This window comes from Geotrypetes seraphini, chromosome 8, assembly GCF_902459505.1.
Source record: "Geotrypetes seraphini chromosome 8, aGeoSer1.1, whole genome shotgun sequence".
NCBI lineage: Eukaryota > Metazoa > Chordata > Amphibia > Gymnophiona > Dermophiidae > Geotrypetes > Geotrypetes seraphini.
Window position 1 is genome coordinate 62,538,531 of NC_047091.1, and position 19,352 is coordinate 62,557,882.

The following is a 19,352-nucleotide window of genomic DNA, read 5'->3' on the forward strand; positions in this document are numbered from 1 at the left end:
ATTCCAGACATCCACCACCCTCTCCGTAAAGTAGAATTTCCTATCATTGCTCTTGAATCTACCAGTAGGTAAACACCAGGGCTGGCAAAGTTTTAGGCAGTACTAGACAGTTTTACTACTTGGGATCTAGCTAAGTACTAGGGACCTGGGTTAGCCACTGTTGGAATCAGGATACTGGACTTGATGAACCTTCAGCATTGCTCCCCGATTAAGTAAAAAGTGATACAGTGAAATATGCAGAGAATATAGAAGATGGACTGGAGGAAAGATCAGTTGAAGAATCAAAAGATGAAAGCTTTCTAGAAGAGGATGAAGATAATAAAGATATAACAGATTCTGATGATGGTACACAAGAAGTATCTAACCTCTTCCTTCAGAGGAACTTGCAGCTGAAACTGAGCAAGCAGCTACTGAAGAAAAAGAAGCTATCACATAGTGGAGGATGATAACATTTCGGTTACAGTCCAGGCTGAAGATACCATCGCACTGAATTTTGATGATGATGACCTGCTTGAAACAGGTCATGACCATTAAGTTCAAAGATGAGCAGGATGTTGTGGCATCGGAGAGCCTGGAAGAAAGTAAGGATCATCTGATGACTGAGAACCATAAAAATGGCAAAAAGGAGGATGCAGAAAAAACTTACACTAAAATAGCTCCCATGACTGGATCAAAAGAAGTTGAGATGATGCCATCTGAAAATGAAATTTCTACTGATAAGGAATGTGAGGAACATATGGATTGACTACTCTGAGGAAGAGTATAAAGATTATCGTGTAGGAGAAACACTTGACTTTCACCTACTTGATAATTTTATGAATTTAATAATATCTTACTGTGGTTTGCAAACAATATATATTAAGTATTATTAATAAGCACATAAGCACTTTTTACAAAAAAAAAAAAAAAAGCTAGTTCCAACGTTCTTGACCAATGTTGTGTAGCTCAGAGCTTCCAAAACTATGGGTCAGGACCCCAGATGGGGGTCACAAAACCTATATTTGAGGTCATGATCTGGGTGGGATTTCCATAAGTGCATCCTTATTCTGCAGGAATAGCCTAATGGTTAGTGCAGTGGCTTGAGACCCAGGGGAACTGGCTCCGATTCCTGTTGCAGTTCCTTGGGACTCTGGGCAAGTCACTTAACTTTCTGTTGCCCCAGGTACAAAATAAGTACCTATATATATGTAAATTGCTTTGATTCTAACTACAGAAAGACATTATATCAAATCCCACCATCCCCACTCTAGTCTCCAGGGAGTCGCACAATTTTATTTGACTACATCCTCATGAGATCACAGCCACAAAAAATTGATAAGCACTGAATAATCTCTATACACTGTTGAGGCCTGTTTAAGATGCCAACTATTACGAGTAGAATTGTGGGCATTTTCTATTTTGTTGCAGAAGCAAAGTAGGTGGTACAGAGGTGTGAGAAGCCAACAGGGAATAGAATAACTGAGAAGAGCTGCAGGGTCAGGGACTCTAAAATCTCTAACCAGTACGTCTGCTAAACTGATCCTTATTACCTTATACTTTTGATTGTGGTGCTGCAAATAATTTATTTGTGGAAACCACCAATAAACACATTTTATTTAAAATGGACACATGACCACATGTCTTTTAGACGTTGCCTGTTTTCACTTCAGTTGAGGCCTCTAGCATGGTCTCCTGTCCACCAAGGGGCTCATTTTCTAAAAAGATGTCCAAAAAATGGCATAAAGTGGCACTGGGCAAGACGTCCAAGTATCATTTTCAAAACTGACTTTCTAGACGTCTTGTTAGGCGTTTTGTCTTGAAGCCATGATCGAACTTTTACCAAGACATCTAGGATGCCATTTAGATGTTTGGACTAGACCTAAAAGCGAATAAGTGCCAAAAAGGTACCCAAACTGACCAGATGACCACTGAAGGTATGACCTCCCCTCCCCCCAATGGTCACTGACACCCCTCCCACCTACCCCCAAAGATATGCATGCCACAGTACATACCTGTCTCTATAACAGCAGCTTATGGAGTGGGAAATCCTAGTACAGCAACAAGCAGGTGTCTGAAGTAGCCTGGTGGGCAGAGTAGTGAACCATAGAGAGGGGGACCCAGGCCCATATCCCACTCTAACCATTACATTTATGGTGGAAAGTGTGAGCCCACCAAAATCCTGTGCTACTGCCGTACAGGTGACACTTGCAGTCATGAGGGCTATTGGGATGGTAGGCGGGGTAGAGTAGGTTTTGAAAGGTTCACCAATACATTATAAGGGGATTATGGTAAAGTTCACAGCAGTGCCCTCTAAGGTGCCCCACTGCTCTGTGGGCATGTCTGTGTGGCCAGTCCATTAAAAATGCTGGCCCTCTCCTATATGCAAATGGTTTGTTTTGGACGTGATTTATCTGGACATCCTGTTTTTTTCAAAAATGGCCAAAAAAGTTAAATGTCTTGCTAGGCTAAGAAGTCTAATGCAGGGATCTCAAAGTCCCTCCTTGAGGGCCGCAATCCAGTCAGGTTTTCAGGATTTCCCCAATGAATATGCATGAGATCTGTGTGCATGCACTGCTTTCAATGTATATTCATTGGGAAAATCCTGAAAACCCAACTGGATTGCGGCCCTTAAGGAGGGACTTTGAGATCCTCTAACGGGTCATTTACAGCAAAAAAAAAAAAAAAAAAAGACATTGTGTGGTGGGTTTTTTTTTTTAACTTGGACATTTTCTCTACTGGCTTTTTGGATATCTCCCAAAACCTTTAAGCTCAGACGTCTTATTGAAAATGCCCCTCCACATCTTTTATCTGTATATGCAATAGTTGTGACATTTTGCTATGTTCTTCCTGCCAGTGGCATAGTGGGGGTGAATGGTGCCCAGGGCGGTGGCATCCCTCCCCCGCTCTCTTCGCTCCCCCCTCGCTCCTTCCCGACCCTCCTGATACATGTGCGCCCCCCCTTCCCTTTTTAATTTTACAAGCGCGCGCAACATCACAAATTTGCTGCCCGCATTGTGTCAGCTAGCCCTCTGATGTCACTTCCTAGGTGCGAGACCCGGAAGTGATGTCAGAAAGGCGACACTGACACGGGCAGCAAGTTCGCAATGCTGCTCTTGCAGGGAAAATTAAAGAGGTACAAGGGAAGGGCAAGGGCGCATGCACACGGGGGGGGGGGGGGGCAATGAGGATGGGTGATGGCACCTCTACTAAGACTGCGCCCTGGGTGGAGTGCCCACCCCCCTTACTACACCACGGCTTCCTGCTTGAAGCCTCTTATTTTTAATTTTATGTAGAACCTTTAGGGCAGTGGTCTCAAACTCAAACCCTTTGCAGGGCCACATGTTGGATTTGCAAGTACTTGGAGGGCCTCAGAAAAAATAGTTAATGTCTTATTAAAGAAATGACAATTTTTTCATGAGGTAAAACTCTTTATAGTTTATAAATCTTTCCTTTAAATATTGTAATTTATAGCTAAAGAGATATATGATCAAGAAACTGTTTTATATTACTTTTATGATTATAATAAACATACTGAGGGTCTCAAAATAGTACCTGGCGGGCTGTGAGTTTGAGACCCTGCTCTAGGGCTACCCCTTACCCTTTTCATGAGAAGTTCCCTGCACCTGTTAAGCTGTGAACCACACCGACCCATTTGGAGACAACTTCTGGAGAGAAGACAGAATTTTGCCAAAACAGTAACCACCACCACAATAATAATTTTAAAAATGTAAGCATCTCCTTTTTTTTTTTTTTTTTTACAGCTTCAGAGTTTTACTATATTTTATTACACCATCTTTTTCCCACCCCCACCTCCTGCATACACCCTGGACTCCAGCTCCTTCTTACCAGCCTAAAGGAAGATCATAGTGTAATTTTGCATAGTAACCAACTGCATTTGAGCTATATGTTCTCTTAGGCTTCCGCATCCTGATTGTTGCAATTGTCCAGGTCTCGCCACATCCAGGTAGGTAAAACTGACAAATCAGCCATCATGCTGTGGCTTTCTTCAGGGTGGGCTATGAGGTCTGCAGTTTGTCTTTATATTATCACATAAAAATCTGTCTGTTAGGCTTCCAGTTTGCCTTTATATTATATCACATAAGAATCAGTATGAATGGGCTCAGCCACTGACCCTCAAGCCTTGCATTGAAGAATGCTGGGGTAGAAGGACTGAGGTTGAGATAGACACTAAAGAATGACAGTCTCTGGTATCCAGAGCTGATACTGTGATGTCATAATGCTTCATTCTACCAAAAAGAGCCAACCTCATCAGTGATGTCACAATGGATTCATTATCCTATACTTGGCTCACATAAGAATCAGGAGTATGAATGGGCCACTGACCCTCAAGCCTTGCATTGAAGAATGCTGGGGTAGAAGGACTGAGGTTGAGATAGACACTAAAGAATGACGCAGGATGGTTTCCTGCGGTTATCCAAGGGGACGGGAACAGAGATGAATTTTGTCACCGTGTCATTCTCTATTTAACCTCCACTGAAGAATGCTGAGATTGAGATAGACACTAAAGAACGGTCCTCAAACTGATTGGCTGGGGTTTGAGGTAAATGAGGCAGGAAAGTCCGTTGCTGATGAATTTGGATTTTGGCAAGGAGAGTCCGTTGGTCACAAATTTGAATTTTTAAAGATGGTCTCCCTTTTATGCTGGGCTATAGCTTCTGTTAGGTTTCCACGGCTGGCGTCATGATTGTTGCAGTTATCCGGGTCTTGCTGAATCTGGGTTGGTAGAACCATCATTTCAGCCATCAGACCTACCTACCCAGACGTGATGAGACTTGGACAACTGCAACGATCATCTTTGAGCTGATCGCTGCCTGGTCTGTGACATCACAAGCAAATGTCCAAAAAACACACCCCTTCCCTGGGGCTTCACTGTTTACATTGGAGGAAATTAACTGTGACCTCATCACCCTTGAAAGAGAAAGAATCTCTGACAAAGGTCTGCTAACATTCTGGCATGGCAGGGATGGAAAATGCAGGTGGAAGTCCATGAGTGGTTGCTAATCCCACCAGTGGCAGGACTCTGTTGTACAGACAATGTGGATGTTGCTGAGGGATTTGAGGACTTCTAAAGTACTGTCTCTTTCTCCCCATTCTCCCGCCAAACATATCACACTAATTTTAGGGTGGAGGCTCTTCTTTCTATATGATGGCTACCTTCATGTTCTGGACAGGTACAAACAAGGGTTCGGACATGAAGCGATGGACTGGAGAGAAGGGAGAAAATGTGGCTGACATCTTAAAATTTTCAGCCTTTGTTTGATTTAGGTCTCTGTCTCCAGTGCAAAGAAAGGTTCTTGTGACAGAAGAGCAGGCGATGCATTCCTGGGCAACAGCCGGGGATGGCTGAGAGTTTACTCCTGTATGTAGAGGTTGCTCGCTGCGCCAGGCTCATCCACTGGCCTTGTTTCCACCACAGTCATGCTACTGGGAGAGAAAAAAACAGCCATAAGAACGAGGATTATATAGGAGCTCCACCATACGAAATGAAGTGAACTGGAACTAAACAAAGGTCTTTTTGTGTGTAGCCCCTTATGTGTTCTAGAAGGAAGGTAATGGGTTTTTTAAGCTTTCAGAAATTGGTTCAAGGCTCTCTCTTTAGCAGTGTGTTGAACAGTCACATAGCCAGATGTGCCAATTTGGGTGGGCCTGAGCTCAAAGTGGGTGGACACACTCTATTTCCCCTGCCTTCCCCTCCCCCAAATTCAGTAAATACCTGAGCTGGCAAAGACCCACTAGCTCTGACAGCTGAAGAGGTCTTGCTCTGGTCACCCAGAATTTTCTTGTACTCACTGAAGCCAGCGACATTCTCTATAGGCCGCCGCCAAGCTGGCTCTCCTCCAACTATGCAAAACCTGAGCATGCGTGGGACGGGGAGTGAACAGGTGCAGCAGCAGCACATAGAGAGTTCTGTCAGCTGCAGTAAGTCCAGGAGTGTTCTGGGCCAGCAGCAAAGGACCTCTTCAGCTGGTGCAGGTGGGGGGGGGGGAATCCCCGCCAGCTTTAAAGGTGCCACAATTTTGAGTAGACCCGAGCCCAATTTTGGAGGGCCCAGACCTACCTGGACTCACCCGAGGCTCCGTCATGGGTGTTTAATTGCATTTTAGGAGTTAGATGCTACAAGATGAAAATCATTTAATTGTAAAGAAAAGAGGGAAATATTGTTTTTTTTCTCTTCTGTGCTTGGCTATAATAGGAAGGTACAAATTTGAATAAATGAAGTATGCAGATGCATGCATATATTGACACATCTATATGTGTACATACCTATAGGCAGACACAAAGCAAATAGATTTGTACAATGGTGTAGTAAGTAGGGGTGGGGGGTGCAGACCACTCCCCTCTCTGCCCCCATGTACCTCTTTAATTGGTCGCCGGAATGAGCATCACCTTCCACTTGTTGCTCGGGCTGGCGTCGACTCCTTTCTGACATCATTTTCAGGTCGCGACGTCAGAAGGGAGCCAAAGCCGGCGCGAGCAGTAGGTGAAGATGTTATTCACGCCGGTGAACATTTAAAGAGGTATGTGGGGGGGGGGCAGGGGCCCAAGTGGCAGGGACGAGTGGTGAGTGCAAGGTGTGGCGATGCCTGGTGCTGGCGCCACTCTCACTCGCTACACCACTGGGTTTGTACCCTCCCTTACCCCCTTAATCCCCAAAATGTTGAAAGTCATAATTTATTTGTAAGCATTACCCCACCCCCCCCAAACAAAAACTCCAGCTCACCCATCTTGCCTTTATTCATCTAGGCCTAGGGGACCCTCGATGAAGTTACAGGGAAATACAGTGAAACCTCGGTTTGCGAGTGTTTTGCAAGACGAGCAAAACCCTCAGCAAACTTTTGACTCGCAAACCGAGCACTGCCCCGATAAATGAGCACTTACAGTCCAGGAAGCGCCGCTTCAGGGGATTCCTCTTCCGGCCAGACTTCCACGTCGGGTGCCTTCCGCAGGTTGGAGGACCTCTGTCTTGGCCTGCGCGGCCAGGTGCCGTCCCCCCTGCGCGTTGCGTGTGATGCGCACAGCGTCAATCATCGGCGTTGTGCGTCGCATGCGGGTGGGGCAGCGCTCGGCTGCATGGGCTCAGGTGGGGGCTCTCCAGCATGCAAGGGGCATCAGACGTGGAGGGCTGGCCGGCGGATGGAGGAGGCATCCCTCTGAAGCAGCGCTGCGGGTTCTCCGGCGACTGGCATATTAAAGGCATCCCCCCGAAGCGGCACTGTGGGGTTGTTCTTCATGACGGATAGAGGAGGCGGACGGAGGAGACGGCGTTGCAGCACCCAGCCCCGACAGGTACATACCCCGGGTTCTGGAACCAATCGTTGCTCTTGCCACTATTGTCTATGGGGAACTTTGCTTTGATAAACGAGCATTTTGGATTACAATACGAGCATGCTCCTGGAACAGATTATGCTCGTAATCCAAGGTACCACTGTATTTTTAAAACCAATAGGATTAAATATTTTTTCACACAGAGAATAGTTAAGCTCTGGAACGCATTACCAGAGGTTAGGATAAGAGTGGTTAACCTAGAAGGTTTTAAGAAAGGTTTGGATAATTTCCTGGAGGAAAAGTCCATCGTCTGTTAATAAGGGGGACATGGGGGAAGCCACTACTTGCCTTGGATCAGGAGCATAGAATGTTGCTATTTTTTTGGGTTTTGCCAGGTACTAGTGACCTGGATTGGCCACTGTGTGGACAGAATACTGGGTTAGTCGGACCCAGTAAGGCTGTTCTTATGTCCCATCTAATTAGCTTCTAAACCAGTTTGATATCTATTCTAGAACAGTGTTTCTCAACTCGGTGCTGGAGTAGCCCCTTGCCAGTCAGGTTTTCAAGATATTCCCAATGAATGTGCATGAAAGAAATTTGCATATAATGGGGGCTGTGTATGCAAATCAAGTTTATGCAAATTCAATGGGGCTATCCTGAAAACCTGACTGGCAATGGGGTACTCCAGGACTGAGTTAAGAAACACTGCTCTGGAACAGTGGCTCCAACCCTCTCCTGGAGGACCCCCCTCACCCAGGCCAGTCGGGTTTTCAGGATAGCCCTAATGAATATGCATGGAGTAGATTTGCATGCCTGGCACCTCCATTATATGCAGATATCTCTCGTGCATATTCATTAAGGCTATCCTGAAAACCCAACTGGCCTGAGAACCACGGCTCTAATCTAGAGCCGTGGTTCCCAATCCTGTCCTGGAGGACCACCAGGCCAATTGGGTTTTCAGGCTAGCCCTAATGAATATGCATGAGAGAGATTTGCATATAATGGACATGACAGGCATGCAAATCTGCTCCATGCATATTCATTAGGGCTAGGCTAAAAACCCGATTGGCCTGGTGGTCCTCCAGGACAGGGTTGGGAACCACTGGTCTAGAGGATTTTCTCTGACAAGTGAGAAGGGGGCAGAGGACATGTGAGATGGTTCAAGGCAGAAAATTACCTGTTGGATCCCACAAGCCTGAATGTTCTGCTCTGATCTTGAAAATCTTCCAGCACCTGCAGCAGAAAAGAGATCTGAGTGTTCTAGGGTCAGCATGATTTCCCTTCTACATACATCCTATGGAGCGATGCGGGCACTGGCACCAGTACAGAAGTATCTATTACCCATAGTCTCTTACTCTGTACTCTCAGTATTCGCTGTGGTAGTGACTAAACAGCCCAGAGACCAATAAACCCTCTCACACCTGCATACCTACCTCTGCAGAGCATAATTGCCGCACCTGCACACCATGCCTCCAGAAAACTTGGATACTGTTCTGTCTGTAAGCTGCAACAAAGCAGATCTGAATCAGGAGGGCAAACAGCATTCATTTATCCAGGATTGGCTCACCTACTAGGCAGACTAGGCACACACCAAGGATGGCACAATTTGTGGGGTGGCACAGTCGCAGCAATCCAGCGTGTCTCATGATGGCCAGATCAGTTGCAGAGAAAGAATTTGGAACAGATGAAACTGTTACTTAGAGATCATGTGACACAAAAGCATTTGTACCTGTCAGAGAAAGTGCAACTCATATAGCTCTCTACTCAACAAAGAATATATTGCACAGATGCAATCAAAGTGTCTTTATTCAGTATTAGAAAATGACACGGTAACAAAATTCATCACTGTTCCAGTCCCCGTGGATAACTGTGGGAAACCATCTCCATATCATTCTTTAAGGAGAGAGGGAAGAATCAGAGTATGGATGGGCAAAGCCACTGACCCTCAAGCCTTGCATTGAAGAATGCTGGTGTGGAAGGACTGAGGTTGAGATAGACACCAAAGAATGACAGTCTCTGGTATCCAGAGCAGATATTGTGATGTCATAATGCCTCATTCCACCAGTGCTTAAGAGCCAACCTCATCAGTGATGTCACAATGGGTTCATTATCCTATACTTGGTTCACATATGCTGGTGTAGAAGGACTGAAGTTGACACAGACACTAATGAATGATGCAGGATGGTTTCCCCCGGTAATCCATGGGAACGGGAACAGTGATGAATTCTGTCACCATGTCATTCTCTAGCATCCACTGAAGAATGCTGAGGTTGAGATAGACACTAAAGAACAGGACCTGAGTTGGCCACTATTGGAAACAGGATACTGGGCTTGATGAACCTGCAGTCTGTCCCAATATGCAACTCTTATGTTCTTATGTGAGCCAAGTAAAGGATAATCAAGCCATTGTGACATCACTGGTGAGTTTGGCTCTTAGGCATCGGTGGAATGAGACATTATGACATCACAATATCAGCTCTGGAATGTTGCTACTCTTTGGGTTTCTGCCAGGTAAAGAATTTGTCCCCATCCCCATGGTTATCCACAGGAAACCATCCCCATGTCATTCTTTAAGCAGAGAAGGAAGAATCAGAGTATGAATAGGCAAAGCCACTGACCCTCAAGCCTTGCATTGAAGAATGCTGCTGTAGGACTAAGGTTGAGATAGACACTAAAGAATGGCATAGAATCATTTCCTGCGGTTATCTGTGGGGACAGGAACGGTGATTAATTTTGTTACCATGTCATTCTCCATTCAGTTTCTCTTAATCCTCCCCCCTCCCCCGATGTGTTAAATGAATTCTTAGCCCTTCCTGATCTCTTCTATGTTGGCACTGGCAGGTCAGTCAGCTTACCAACACAATACTTGTCTTTGGTATGGAAAAGTAGCTTAATGGTTAGTGTAGCAGCCTGAGAACCTGGGTTCACTGCAGCTCCTTGTGACCCTGGGGAAGTCACTTGACTGCTCCAGGTACAGAACTTAGATTGTGAGCCCCCTAGGGACAGAAAAAAGTACCTGCATATAGCATATGTAAAACTTGGGTTACCTGATGTCTGAGAAAACCCGGACATGTCCTCTTTTTAGAGGACTATCTGGGTGCCCAGATGGACTTTCTAAAACCTGGTAGATTGTTCTAGTTTTGGAAATCCCTGACCTCTTGGTGGTATCTGAAGGGCCTCTGAGCATGGATGATGTGTGGATGATGTCGCGCACATCCGCGCATGCTCAGAGACCCTCCAGACATGGCCTGGAGGTAAAAAAAAAACCCAAAGACGAAGCTTTGCGGGAGGGGGAGAGGGCTAGAGGCAGAATGGGGTGTGGCTAGTGGTAGAACAGGGTGAGGACATGTGTCTAGTTTTCTCTGGACAAAAATCTGATAACCCTATGTAAAACTGCTTCAATTGTACCCACAGAAAGGCAGTATATCAAGTCCATGACCCCTTTACCTTTTGCATTTACTTTAAGCATCTGTGCATGCTGAAGGCCTAATGAGCCTCCTCCAAACTTTCTTTTTCAGAAAGGTGGGACTGGCTAGCTTTGAGCATGCACAGAAGCTCATGGCCCTATGCCAGGTGCAAGGAGTGTTGTGTTGGTACACTGACTGACATGCTGGTGCTGCAGGTAAGGAAGAGAAAGGAAGATGCTGAACACCTTGGCAGGGGGGGATGGAGAGATGCTGAACACCATGAGATGTGATAGGGAAGAATAGAGAGGTTGGACCCATGGCGAGGGAGGAAAATAGGGAAGTAGAAAGATGCTGGACACCATGTTAGGGGAGATAGGGAAGGGGAAATGCTATATGTAAGGTGGGTAGGGAGAAGGCTTTGAGTTGCCCTGGGATGGGGGAAGAGGTGCACAACTGAAGGCTTGGCTAGGGTGTCAGATACTCTTGTGCCGGTTTTGCACTTGTCCATCTGTGCAATATATTTGCTGAGTACTGATCTATCTGAGTTACACTTTCTCTGTCAGGTAAAAATACTTCTTTATCACATGTTCTCTAAGTAACAATTCTGTAGATGATCTTCATAAAATATCCCATAATTTAGGCACAGCAAATTTTTAAATACTCAGCTTTGCCCTGTTGATTGTGGAAAAGTGATTTCCTCCCTGGTGATTTTGGAGGGAAAGAAGAAATCCTCTCCCTGCTGATTGGATAAGGTGATGGATGTGATGAGTTGTGTTCCACCTACCTATTGACTCCACAGAGACATTAAAGATGATTTCAGGCACAGATGTTTTCTTACTCAATGCCCCATGAAGATCTACAATCCTAAGGGTATCTGAGAAAACAAGAGAAAAATGATCCAACATTGAAATTAAAAAAGTAGAATTTAAACTACATACCCCTTTCTGGAGATACTGCCATGGGCACAGGCACAAATATACGAAGAAAACATACTGTTGGATCGTCTAGATCAGTGGTATCAAACTCAAACCCTTTGCAGGGTGATTAGCGCATGCGCTGCGCACTGTGCCAACCTTGCTCCTAGGTGTTTAGAAATAATGGCAATTGCACATATATTACCAGTCCAATATTATTATTTATTAATTTTAATCTTATATTCTTGTCTCAGAAGGCATATGTTTGATGGAGAATCATATAACGTCAAGCATGTCAAAGTACATCTCTCCTGGAAAATATGATCTCAAAGAGTCTATACTGGTGCGCTCCTTTTATACCATCACACTGACCAGTATGACATCACACTTGTCAGCCAATCAGCTAACAGAGGCTGTCCTTAGGTTTAAACAAAGAAAATTCCTTTTAACATAGGAAAAGTTTCACAAATCATATTTTTGCTTACATCAATTTCTGAATATGCATAAAACATTATAATATATCCAATGAACACTTTGTCATTCTCAAAAAGTTTAAATCAAACCAGCCTTCAGTGTATGCAGAACCTATGCTTGGAAAACTAACAGCTTCAAGATTCACTAACACACACGAACAGAAAACCCCCAGACCAATGTTCCCTCTAAGGATTGATGAGGTGTGTGCAAAAAAAAAATATGCATGAGCGACAAGTTACATACTCCACAAATTTATGAGCAGGCGCGGAGGACGCATTTTTAAACAAATGTAGTTTATCCTTGTACTCCTTATGTATTTTTAATCATCTATGGATATGTTTGTATGTTTATTGTTCAAATGGTTTTATTTATTTCCCCAAATTTATTTTTGTTATACGCATTGAAAATATTTGATATTGCGTTTAAATCAAAATCTCAATAAACTTGAAACGAGTGCCTGTGAGATTGTGGGAGGGTTAAATACTCAAAACTTAGAAGAATAATAATTTACTTAAAGTTTCTGCTTCGCCAGCTTTCTGGTATCTTTACATACAGTGGCGTACCTAGCATATGTAACACCCGGAGCCCATCATTTTTTGGCATCCCCCCATCTGTATGAAAAACATGATTTTTAGTAATAAGCCACACGTCACACATGAGTACCTAGGAAAAGGCAGCATCTTACATATTGCAGTGAGTAGTACATCAATACACCCATTGTAAAACTAAACAAGCCAGACCAGCACAGATCAATCCTACACCGTCAATCCTAACAGAAAACCATGTCTTTCTAACACACAGAACACAGAAAACACCTTTGCCTAGTATGGAATATGTCATCACAAACAAACCCCTCTCCCTTTTGCAAAACTGTAGTGTGGATTTTAGCCACGGTGGTAACAGCCCTGACGCTCATAGAATTCTGAGCATCAGAGCTGCTACCACCACGGCTGGCGCTAAAAAACGCTCCACAGTTTTGTAAAAGGGGGGATAAAATAGAAATACACAGCTTCAATGCTCTAGCTCAGGGGTGCCCAAACTTTTTGGGCTTGCGAGCTACTTTAAAATGACCAAGTCAAAATGATCTACCAACAATAAAATAAAAAAAAACACAAAGCACACTATACGCTGAGAAAATGTTAATTATCATTCCTATTCTGGGTTTTTTTCAAAGAGGTCAAGGCAGATGACTCTATGCATTGTCATCTCAGTAACAACCATACAAAAATAGACAAATATACCCCCTTCCTTTTTATTAAACCACAATAGCAGTTTTTAGCACAGGGAACTGCCCTAAATGCCCAGCGCTGCTCTCGACACTCATAGGCTCCCTGCGCTAAAAAACACTATTGCGGTTTAGTAAAAGGGGGCCATAGTGCAAAATATAGACAGCATATATAAATTCAGACACATTTTGATCACTAAATTTAAAATAAAATCATTTTTCATACCTTGTCTGGTGATTTCATGAGTCTCTGGTTGCACTTTCATCTTCTGACTGTGCATCCAATCTTTCTTCCCTTCTTTCAGCCTGTATGCTTCCTCTCCTCCAGACCTCATTTCCCTCCCCTAACTTTTTCTTCCTTTCCCTGCCCTTTCTTTCTTTTTTCTCTCTTGATGCCCCCTTTCTTTTTTTCTGTTTCCCTTCTGTCTCCCTGCCCCCTTTCTTTCTTTCTTTCTTTCTTTCTCCCTACCCTCCACAAAGCCACTGCTGCCACTATCGGGGAAAACAGGCCCCAAAGCCACCGCCGCGGCTGCCCCAAGGTCTCTCTGCTTCCCACGGTTGCCCGACCAGCATTCCCCCGATGTTAATTCTGCCGTCGGAGAGGAAGTTCCGCCCAGCCAGGCAGCGATTGGCTGGCCCGAACTTCCTCTCCGATGGCAGCCTTAGGGGGGATGCACAGCTGACCAGATCCGGACCTGGCCGGCTGTGCACCCCCCCCTAAGGCTGCACCCGGGGTGGACCTCCCCCCCCCCGGTACGTCACTGAAGACGTGGCAGCGGCTCCTCTCACGAATCCCCTCCTGCGTCGGAAGTCCGATGCAGTTGGGGATCTTGAGAGGAGTCGCCACTGCATCTTTCCACTTAAAATACACTAAGGCGAGCAGGACAGACCGCCGCCGCCGCCGCTTCCTCTCACCTCCGTCCGTGACATGAGCTGAGCGACACGAGAAAACGTATGAGCGATGCCACTGAAAATAGTGAGCGATCACTCATGCGCTCATCTTAGAGGGAACATTGCCCCAGACCCCCCCTATCCTAGCTGACCTTTGCTGGGCCTCTAGAGGGTTTCCATGGTAACCAGTCCTTCACTTTTGTCCTAACTAACTCCAGATGTTGCTCTTAGGCTCCCTTAAAGTTTCTTGAATCTTATATATGTAAACATTTGAAATTAAACACAAATTCATTCTATCGCACATTTGGGGCCTCAAACATCCATAGTTAAGCACACTCATATCTCATTCACATCTCATAATTCTTTAAAACATATAAAAAAAAGATTATTCTCTACCCAGCATTGAAATGCCAGGACCATCTGTTAATACTTAGGCCATGAAGTTTCTCTTATTTCCCCTGGGCATGGCAGTCCACACACAACACTAGAATCCCAGGCCTTTTTTTTAAAAAAAAATTTTATTTATAAGATTTTAATTTTAAATACAAGCATTGCTTTTGCACGATGCTACAGATCCAGAAATTATATTCAATAAAACTTATAAAGGAAACATTAACTATCTCTTATTTAGTCCACAAAAATGAGGATCAAGAAAAGAAATAAACTTCCAAGGAGAAATAACAAAATTAATTAAGGTTACGGCATTAGATTCCCGAATTACAGCCAGCTGATGGGTCATACATCGCTAGACATGGTTATACCAACCTTTTGATCCAATAAATTCTAAAAGTTGTTTATGCTCAAAGAAAAGAAAATTCTTATCTTGATAAGATACATAACACTTTGCAGGAAATTTAACAAGAAATGTAGCCCCCAAAGTAAGAGTTCTTGGCCTCAAGGACAAGAACTCTTTCCTACGTCTCTGGGTTTTCTGAGCTAGATCTGGAAAAACTGGAACATTAGAGCCTAAAAACTTATCATTTATATGACGAAAATACAAACGAAGAATAAATTGCCTATCACTCTCCAAGGCTAGAGTTAAAGCATGGTAGTTCTCTGGGTGACAACCTCAAGGGAGTTTTCCAGGAATGACGACAAATTCATGTCCACTGCTTTATCTACTGGAATTTCCGTAGCAGTGGATTCCCCTTGTTGCGTCTTTATATTCAGATAATAAGCTCTAACAATTGGAGGTAAATTTACTGGTGGAATGGCTAAAGTTTCACAGAAATATTTTCTAGCCATCTCAAATGGTGATATAATAGGGCACTTTGGAAAGTTCAAAAATCTTAAGTTATTTTTCCTCAGTTGATTTTCAAAATTCTCTATCTTACGGGAAACATAAGATCTCTCTTTAACCAATTCCATTTGTACCTTCTTTACTTCTTTCAAATTATTTTCTTGTTCCTCCAACTTTTCACTCAAGTTAGTAAGAAGTACCCCCTGTTGTTCCACCTTGGAAAAGACAGTTCCATAGTCTGTTTTAATAGTAGATAAACTCAATTTAAGATTGGAATCCATGACTGATATGGCCTGTCACAGCGCCTCCATATCTATTTTATCTGGTTTCTTCATCTCCCCAAAGCTGATAATGTTCCCTCCCGAAGCGCCTCTCACCTCGTCCTCTAAAGTACAGGGAGATTTCTGATGGTTCCCATCTCCTCCTTCTTCTGAAGGGCTTAGTTGGGATGTCCCTACTATGCTGGGGTCGAGCTCTCCCTCTCGGGGCCGCCGGGCTCCAGACATTCCCTGCACTGGAGCACTTCCGGGTTGGGGAGGAACCAGCCTCTTCTCAGGGCTCAACGAAGCCCGACTATCTGCGCTGAGGTCCCCCAAAGATTCCGGGTTTCCCCCCAAAGTAGTTCGAGTCACCTCACCCGAACGAGCAAAGACGCTCTAGATCAGCCGTTGAAGGGACTCGACCGCTGGAGGGGCAAAGCGAGGAACTCCCTTTCTCTTCCCCATATCGCTACTGGGAAGGAAACTCACAACACAACTCTAGGTGAGACGAGCAGCACAGCTCGCTCAGGCATCCACTCCCGATGCCATCTTGAATCCTCCAATCCCGGGCCTTTTTTAAGTGGGAAAACTTCAGTATGGTTTACCCCAGGAAGAGACACACAGAAAGACAGAAAACAAGATGGAGTCAGATTAATACAAAATGGAGTCATTAATACCTCTAGAAGTATGTTACGCATTACCTGATTTCCCTTATGGTCTTGCTTCACCTAGCAATGCATATAAATAGTGAATTCTCATTTTCCTATGCTATATATCGGTTTCCTGGTCTTTTGTTTATTATCTTGACTTTTCAAACTTTTAAATGTGTTTGCATGTATATAAGACCCTCTGATCAGGACTAGAAAGGTCTCTGTCACGCCCTGCTAATGCTTCTGCGTAGTTTGCGCCAAACCAGGCCTATACAAGGGCCACATTTTGGATTTGTTGGTACTTGGAGGACCTCAGGAAAAAATAGTTAATGTCTTATTAAAGAAATGCCAATTTTGCATGAGGTAAAACTCTTTATAGTTTATAAATCTTTCTTTTTGGCTAAGTCTTAATAATAATATTGTAATTTATAGCTAAAGCGACATATGATGAAGAAACTGTTTTATTTTACTTTTGTGATTATGATAAACGTAACGAGAGCCTCAAAATAGTACCTGGCAGGCCGTGAGTTTGAGACCACTGGTCTAGATGGAGGAAGAGTTGATACACAGCAGATGGAAAGATGGGTGGACAGCAGTGTTCCCGCTAAGCTGCGCTGGCGTGCGCTGGCGCACAAAATATTACATCGCAGCGCACAAGTTTCTCGTCACAGCGCACGGCGTACGGCAGATGGCAGGGCGGCGAGAGGAGAATCGGGCGAGTTGGCTCATAACTTGCTGGCTTTTAGCTCACAGCGAAAAAAGTTTGCTCACAACACCCGCCCGCTTAGAGGGAGCACTGGTGGACAGATGGAAAATTGGATAGACAATTGAAAAAAAGCTATGAAAGGTAGATGGCTAATGTGCTGAAATGATATGGTTGGATGGATCAATGGGATGTTTGATTGGATGTAGAGCTAGTTACAGCAGATAGAGGGGCAGGATGGTGTAATTAATTTGAATGTGATCTGAAATTGCTCAGTTATACATGAATGTAGCAGCTAAAGGGTTAGACAAATGGATTTTTGGAGAATGAATGGATGGATGGGAGGTTGCATGAACGGATCTAGTTGGCCAGATGTTCAAGAAAAACTGTGCCTAAGCATAAGATCAGATGCCACAAAGCAAACCAAGGTAACATCTCTTGGGGGGGCAGGGGGGGTGCACATTGTGTGGCCAAACCAGGACTGGCCAACCATTAGGCAGTCACCTAAGGTAGCAGCCTTTGGGGAGGTAGGGAGCAACAACAAGCAGTTATAGTCAAAACAAAACATATCTTGACAACCATACAAACTCAAAGAAACAAATTAGAGGTCTTTCTAGCCTCAGGGAGGGTGGTCATTTTTCAAGTAACCTATTTATCCAGGTTGTTCAGGGATGGGGTGGCATAGGAGTGATCTCCACCACCATTATTTCATCACTACAGAAGTAGTAGGGAAAAGTACAGCGCCCAACTGTCAGTATGATAGCGGTAATAGTTTGTAAGTAAGCAAGTCCATGCTTTGAATGGAGAAGCTTACTGGGTAGAGATGGAAAACTGCCCACCATAATATAAATTCTGGCATTTGCTGCAAGTTAAGAACATAAGAATTGCTGCTGCTGGGTCAGATCAGTGGTCCATCGTGCCCAGCAGTCCACTCACACGGTGGCCCTCTGGTCAAAGACCAGAGCCCTAACTGAGACTAGCCTTACCTGCGTACGTTCTGGTTCGGCAGGAACTTGCCTAACTTTGTCTTGAATCCCTGGAGGGTGTTTTCCCCTAATGACAGACTCCGGAAGAGTGTTCCAGTTTTCTACCACTCTCTGGGTGAAGAAGAACTTCCTTATGTTTGTATGGAATCTGTCCCCTTTTAACTTTAGAGAGTACCCTCTTGTTCTCTCTACCTTGGAGAGGGTGAACAACCTGTCTTTATATACTAAGTCTATTCCCTTCATTATCTTGAATGTTTTGATCATGTCCCCTCTCAGTTTCCTCTTTTCAAGGGAGAAGAGGCCCAGTTTCTCCAATCTCCCACTGTACGGCAACTCCTCCAGCCCCTTAACCATTTTAGTCACTCTTCACTGGACCCTTTCAAGTAGTACCATGTCCTTCTTCATGTATGGCGACCAGTGCTGGACGCAGTACTCCAGGTGAGAGCGCACCATGGCCTGGTACAGCAGCATGATAACCTTCTCCAATATGATTGTGATCCCCTTCTTTATCATTCCTAGCATTCTGTTCGCCCTTTTTGCCGCCACCACACATTGCATGGACGGCTTCATCGACTTGTCCATCATAACTCCCAAGTCTCTTTCCTGGGAGGTCTCTCCAAGTACTGCCCCGGACATCCTGTATCCGTGCATGAGATTTTTGTTACCTACATGCATCACTTTACACTTATCCACATTGAACCTTATCTGCTATGTTGATGCCCATTCCTCGAGCATGATTATGTCACGTTGCAGATCTTCGCAATCCCCCTGTGTCTTCACTACTCTGAATAACTTTTCCTCAGCTGACAGCAAACTCTTCACATTCTCCTTGATTCTTCAGTCCTATTCCTTTGCAACAATCTCCCCCATCCTCCAACATTCACTTGTTTTACTGAACCTTTCCAAAGATCTGCTTCCCTCACAGCTCTTGTAGCTCAGCCCCTTCTTCCCAGACTAGAGCAGCCTTCCCATTGGCTGGAGTCTACCGCAGCTTCTGTAGTTAAAGGGGAAGCGTGGAGAGCTGCAGTAGGCTAAACTCTGAAACATATTCACAAACGAGTGGAGTAGCAAGGGAGGTTGACACCTGGCATTGCCATACCGTGCGCCTTCCTACTCTTCCCTGCTGCTCTGTGCCACCCTCCCCCCCACTCTTCCCCATGGTTTGAGCATCCCACATGTACCTCTTGAAATGTTCACTGGCGCGAGCAGCATCTTCCACCTTCTGCTCGTGTTAGCCTTGGCACTCTTCTGATGTCACATCCTTGTCCCGCAACCAGGAAGTGATGTCAGAAGGGAGTCAAGGCCAGCACAAACAGCAAGTGAAGATGCTGCTTGC

The 19,352-nt window shown here is 44.6% G+C and overlaps 1 protein-coding gene across 5 annotated transcripts in view; it reads right to left on the minus strand.

Moving 5' to 3' along the window:
* Nucleotides 1-4,396: 4,396 nt before the first annotated feature.
* MAP4K1 (mitogen-activated protein kinase kinase kinase kinase 1) overlaps nt 4,397-19,352 on the minus strand; it is a 176,053-nt gene continuing 161,097 nt past the window's right edge. For 2 of the 5 annotated variants that reach the window (XM_033956546.1, XM_033956542.1), the window contains exons 30-33: nt 11,458-11,547; nt 8,700-8,770; nt 8,444-8,499; nt 4,397-5,424 (exon numbers count right to left, since the gene is read on the minus strand). In XM_033956546.1, the coding sequence (XP_033812437.1) occupies nt 5,352-5,424; nt 8,444-8,499; nt 8,700-8,770; nt 11,458-11,547 (290 nt within the window). In that variant the 3' untranslated portion in view covers nt 4,397-5,351. The remainder of the gene's footprint in view (nt 5,425-8,443; nt 8,500-8,699; nt 8,771-11,457; nt 11,548-19,352) is intronic. The other 3 variants (XM_033956543.1, XM_033956544.1, XM_033956545.1) reach the window with 3 other exon arrangements.